At 42.4% G+C, this 6118-nt stretch overlaps 1 protein-coding gene across 1 annotated transcript; it reads left to right on the forward strand.

Annotated features, from left to right (window-relative positions):
- Nucleotides 1-3263: 3263 nt before the first annotated feature.
- On the forward strand, nucleotides 3264-5043 carry LOC119361967. The gene is made up of 3 exons (XM_037627144.1): nucleotides 3264-3486; nucleotides 3878-4074; nucleotides 4787-5043. Exons 1-3 carry the CDS (start codon nucleotides 3355-3357, stop codon nucleotides 4902-4904), a joined length of 447 nt encoding a protein of 148 aa, XP_037483041.1. The 5' UTR covers nucleotides 3264-3354; the 3' UTR covers nucleotides 4905-5043.
- Nucleotides 5044-6118: the final 1075 nt, after the last annotated feature.

Consider the following 6118-nt stretch of genomic DNA (forward strand, 5'->3'; position numbering starts at 1 on the left):
TTTTGACGATTCATGTGTTTTCTTTTCTTTTTGAAACGACATTCATTAAGAAAAGAGTTGCTTGGTTAATTAGACCATATATATATATATATACAATGTTGTGTCTCACTTTATTCAGATGGCACTTGATGACTCTACCATGGTTGCCTCCACCGTGTTTGAGCAGAGCATGAACTTTAATCTCCCAACATTTCAAAACATGGCTAAGGAAAAAAAATGATTGCTATAACAAGCACATCCCTGTACTGACTTCTCCGTCGCAAGGTTCAGAGGGGCATTCCTGTACTGGCCTCTCCGCTTGTAAGGTTCAGAGGAGAGCCATAGAGATCCTTCTATTGGTCAGGCTCGGGGCTACATAATTATTCATAAATCCTAGAGTCACCATAGAAGTTGCATCCACCGACCACTCAATCTTGCCCGGGGCCGGGGCTACTTCAGCGTACACAACACCTGCGCGACTTTGGGTGTCAAAACAGGCTAACAACCACCACATGTCTTTCATTTGCGTTTGCGACCTCATGCGCAAGCCAGACTCAAACAGAGGCTCCCTACGTCACAAAACCAGAGCTCGCGGCATGGTTGATCGGGGGTCATTCTACTAAACAAAATAAAAATAGAACAAATGCATTCATAAAAGCAAAAACACATACACTATATCAGGCTCCCTCTGAAGAGTCATTTAAATCTTCCACAAACCGCCTTGAGATTTTTTGCAGGTCGCAGGCGCTAGCGGCGTACTCAGCCTCTCCAGCGACCTACTCGAAGTTGCTCTTTATTTTGCGCTCACCTGGGTCTCCCGGACGAGGGAACGAACGCCATCGTGGAATAGCGGGATCTCATGCCAGCTAGCACCTAGCGGGCTCCTTCATAAGCATCAGACACTTGCTAGTCCATCAAGTAGACAGAAGCTCGCTACAACAATTCCACCGCACCTTGAAGATCGCCCCACAGGTCAGGGGCAAATCCTAAACGCGGTTCGTAGCGCCCGTTTCTTCGATTTTCACAAACGGGCGCACACCCGTGCAGCATGCTGGGTCGGCCCGTCTTGCATTTTTTTTTCATTCAAATCTGAAGCAAAAAAGGGTGTGCACACGGGGATTGAAACTCATTATCTTCTTTTATTTTTTTCACTAGGTCGCGAGAGCTTTAGAGCCTATATAATTTTTTATTTTTAATCGAAGACCTTTTTTTTCTTCAAAACCGATGAACTTATTTTCCAAAATCCACGAACATTTTCTAGATTCATCAACTATTTTCAAATTCGGTGAACTTTTTTCAAGTTTCTGAACTTTTCTTACAAAATCGATTGAATTTTTTTAAATTTTTTGAACCGTTTTCTAATTCGACGAAAAAAGTTCACCGAATTTTATGAATATTTCTTCAAATTCGGTAAACCTCTTTAAAAGTCGATGTACTTATCTAAAAATCAGTGAACTTTTTTCAAATTCATGAACTTTTTTTGAAACCGATGAACTATTTTCAAAATTATTGATTTTTTTTCAAATTTGATGAACTTTTTTCAAATTTGATCAACTTTTTTCAAAATCAATGATTTTTTTAATTCCAAGATCTTTGTTCAGAATTACTATTTTTTCTGTAATTCATGAACTTTTTCCGAAAGGTTTTCAAATAATTGAAAAATCAAAGATCTACAATAATTGTTACATGTGCAATAAATTGCGCGGCTATAAATGTTCCTAATTAATTTGCCCTTGAATTGGTCACTAGCATGTTGGTCAGGTGGTTAGCCATACTTTTTTTAGGGGTAAAGCACATCTTTATTCATCAAAGTCCACACGCGTCTTTGGTCATAGGGCTGGCCAAACCACACATGGCGTCCCAGACCTCTTGACAAAGCAAATTTAGCTAAGTTATGTGCTTCATAGTTTGCAGCACGACTCTCGAAAGTAAAAATACAATGAAAGGTAGAAGCTCTATGATTTATCTCGCTTATAATTGATGCATATCCTCCTCTTGTACCCGTGTTGATGTCCTGGATCACCTGTCGGCAATCTGAAGCAATAACAAAATCTCTGATATTGAGGTCCTCCGCCAGCGCCAGTGCCTCGCGACACGCGATCGCTTCCAGAGTGGCTGAATCGAGGGTTCCTTCAGTGACCAGAGCCGAACCACCAACATAGCTACCACTCTCATCCCTGCATACCGCCGCCGCCAAACCCCCACGTGATCGAACCGCTGCATCGACGTGGATTTTGCAAAATCCTGGTGGTGGTCGTTTTGGTCTTTGATGTTGCCCTGCTGGGGTCCCGGTGGCTATCCTGGACCGTTGTTGCTTATTGCTCAGGACTCCTAGTTCATCGGTAAAACGTTGGACGAACATGTGTGTCGCTTGGGGGCTCTGGAAAATTCCCTCATGAATGGCCTTTCGACGAGCATGCCATATTGACCATAAGGTGACCGTCAAGAGTATGAACTTGTCATGGGAAAGCAATTCCATCAAGGTGAATAACCAATTCTTAGCATTGGGCTCTGTTGTAGCTGTGATTTTATGTGTTACCGCTTCGTCTGTCAAGGCCCATATACTCCGTGAGGATGAGCACTCCAACAGCGAGTGGCGCCACGAATCTTGAACTCCGCACAAGCCACACTGTCCCGAATCTGTCATGTGCCGATATGCACGGACATCATTCGTTGGCAGAGACTATTTTGAGAGTCTCCATAGAAGCATGCGGATCTTACCCGGGACGTTAGTTTTCCAAAGAGATTTCCATGATCCCTCCGCTGCTCTAGAACTTGACGGACCCGCCGTTCCTTCTAACCAAGCCTCCCTCCTCTGTCTTGTTGCTATCAGCATGTTGTATGCAGATTTAACAGAGAAGTTCCCTTTTTTGTCATAGTGCCAGGCCCAAAAATCTGGCATATTACGAGTACATAGCGGGATTCCCAGTATTACTTGAGCATCCATTCGCATAAACGTCGCCGTGACAAGTTCCTTGTTCCAGGCTGCTGTGGTGGGTTCTATGAGTTCCGAGACCATGATGGGGCGGTGGGTTGTTAAACAACCGTATGGTGGAAGCATTGCATCACGTGGTAGCCAATACGTGGTTAGCCAAACTTAAATGTTGTGTCACGGCGGCGTTGCCAAGCGCGACATGCGCATTCGCAGACAAAATTGGGCCATGTATGTATGGGCCAACGCTACAAGTTGAGACGGAGACCGGCCGAAAGAAGCTTGTAATTAGCCCGTGGGCTCATGGGCCTTGTGCTTGTAATAAGCGTCGTGTACTGCCTGTGGAAGGAAACGAGGCAAGAAGAAGCACACGGCGAAGCCCTAGCTAGATTCCGCCGCCGCCGCCGCCGCCGCCGCCGGCTCTAATAAACCTGTCGAACCTGATGGCGCTGCGCTCTCTTGTTAGAAAGATGCCGGCCCTGGGTCTCAGGCCGCCGCCGACGGCCAACCTTATGGGTCCCGTCCGGGCGCTGTCGCCGGCGGCGGGTTCTCGGCTCATGTCCCATGGGGCTCCGGTAAGCACCTCACCTTACTTCCTAATTCGATTCCATCTGATTTGTTGCAAACCAACTTGCCTCGTTTCATCTATCAAATCAATCACCGTTGTATCTTTGTTGGCTGTCTCGATGGTGGAATTATTTTCGATAAGATTCGACTGTTAGAGAAAGTTACTATTAGGAGTTATTTAGGCGATTTATTCAGATTTTACATAGTAGTCCCTCCGTAAACTAATATAAGAGTGTTTACATCACTAGTTTAGTGATCTAAATGCTCTTATATTAGTTTACAGAGGGAGTACAATTTTTGGGAACTATTGGATCTTCATCCTGAGCCTAACGCGTTAGGTGCGTGATTTGCTCACTCCTTTGCGGTTTGTGAGATTCTATTATTTTCCTTAAATTGTAGGCAATCGATCGCTTGTGCGCGGAGATCTATTCTGAAGACGAGATGGCTAGGGTTCGGGAGGAAATAAATCGCCTGCGCGCGGAGACTGACCAGAACCGCATAGAGTTAAAAAAGCAGGACGCTGAGGGGTTGAAGATGATTGAGATGACCCAACAAGTCATGGACGCAGCTGAAGCTTCTTATAATGAAGCCGCCAGGTAAATGCTAAATTTTACCAATAACACAACATTCCTCTTTTCATTACAAAGTTGTTTTGTGAACTGTACAGCGTTAGGACTTAAATTTTGTCATAACAGTCTTTTACTCTTCTTCACTGCAACGTCGATGCTATCTATTATGATGATCAGAAATATTTTCTGTTTGTTGAGACCACACATAGGGTGCTCTTTCTCTGAAAAAAGATTTGCATCATCCATTAATTGAAGAGAGCTGCCCAATTAATGAACGGAAAACAAGGCTAAAACTGTCTAATCCATGCTTTTAAGTTAACTACGCCCATGGTCTTTTCTTCTAGAATGTATGGTTGATTGTTATCCGTTAATAAAAAATTTATTAACGACAATGCTCGAAGTCATCAGCTTTTAATTCTCCAAAACTGATGGTTCAGACAGAACCGTATGTTAACGAAAATTCAGTCTGTTTTGTGGCATATGGCCAACCAAAATCACTTGCCTCTTGAGTATATCTGATGATTGAAAATTAGGTTGTTTTTTCGCATATTGACAACCGAGATGCCTCGTGGTGAGCTCTTAGCTTATTTGAGCATACAATATGGTTATAAATATCTTTTATGTTTAGCTATGAGTATGTAGCCTTATATTTACATGATATTCCTACCCTATTCTTATCTATTTTTAAAAGGGAAACTTTATTATTGTAAGGCTCATCTAATATTTCATGCATGTGCAGGCATAATACTGAAGCCATTAAAAGCATAATGGAAGATTTTCGGAAAATAGACAAGGCATGTGACGTTGTTCTCATTAGCTGTCCGCTGCTGATTATCCTTATGGCCATGGCTATGTAGTAACTTCAGCATGCGATGTGCCGCTGGATTTTATTTATGGTCTGTGCATGTTTGGCTGTTGGCAATTGGAAGAGACCTGTTTGTTAAGCACCTGTCTGTATATAGTTCATATGTGTGTCTATATATATTGATTTGCTCTTTCCGTTGTCACGGCTAGCTTTGAAAACTGTCGCTTGTCTACCTCTGTTCCACGGCAGCACATCACACAAATCAGTGCATGGAGCCTGGCTTAAAAACCTGAAATGTAGACCTAGCTATGATGTTGAATTATTATTTTTCATCAAAACAAAGCTCATGAACAAGGCCCTACCTCTGGAAACTTACGGCAAGTTCATGTTCTCTGAGTCTGTGCTTCTCTGTTTGTCGGGTGCTATTGGGCTGCACCTCTTTCCCTGCTTTTCGAAATTATTTTTGTCATGCCATGGGTCGCGCCCTGCTTTGTAATGGGATTGATGCTGTTGTTGTAATCTTCTGTGTTCTTGGAACAAATTAGAGCCAGGGTTAAATATTTCAATAAAAGCACATTGGAATTTTTGAAATTTTTCATATTTTAGTGTGGTCCAAAGTATTTCTAATCCTGAAATATTGAGCCAAGTTAAAACTAATTTTAAAATAAATTTAAATCAGGCTAGAATCCAATGAAATTTGAAATCTCAAAATCCGAAGTTTTGCATATTTCATTGATGCCTGAAATTGTTTTGTTTACTGAATTAAAAACATTGATCGGTGCCTAATTTTCCTGCTCTGTTCTTGGTCCTCGATTTGTGCTTAGTTTTCGACTGATCTGTCTACGCGGTAACCTCAACCAACAAATGATAAGTTGGTCCATGAGATGATTACCTCGAGCCTTTTTCGCTTGGGCGTGCAGTGTCTATAAAGGCTCGAGTGGGTGGTGGGTGCCCTTGAAAGGATTCAGGAGCTTTACATATGACAGCTTCATCAGAAGATTTTGCAATGAACGCAAAGTACAGACGAGGACTAAACATTGGACCTGTGAAAATCTAGTATACAACCACTTTACATATGACAGCTTCATCAGAAGATTTTGCAATGAACGCAAAGTACAGACGAGGACTAAACATTGGACCAGTGAAAATTTAGTATACAACCACTTTACATATGACAGCTTCATCAGAAGATTTTGCAATGAACGCAAAGTACAGACGAGGACTAAACATTGGACCAGTGAAAATTTAGTATACAACCACTTTACA

The sequence above is a fragment of the Triticum dicoccoides genome, chromosome 2B (assembly GCF_002162155.2).
Source record: "Triticum dicoccoides isolate Atlit2015 ecotype Zavitan chromosome 2B, WEW_v2.0, whole genome shotgun sequence".
Taxonomy (NCBI): domain Eukaryota; kingdom Viridiplantae; phylum Streptophyta; class Magnoliopsida; order Poales; family Poaceae; genus Triticum; species Triticum dicoccoides.

What these genes read in the sequence shown, in the direction of transcription:
- LOC119361967 (XM_037627144.1), top strand. Translation starts at nt 3,355, where the DNA reads ATGGCGCTGCGCTCTCTTGTTAGAAAGATGCCGGCCCTGGGTCTCAGG. An exon ending in TCATGTCCCATGGGGCTCCG is followed by an intron (nt 3,487 to 3,877) that starts GTAAGCACCTCA and finishes CTTAAATTGTAG; the next exon opens with GCAATCGATCGCTTGTGCGC. An exon ending in TCTTATAATGAAGCCGCCAG is followed by an intron (nt 4,075 to 4,786) that starts GTAAATGCTAAA and finishes ATGCATGTGCAG; the next exon opens with GCATAATACTGAAGCCATTA.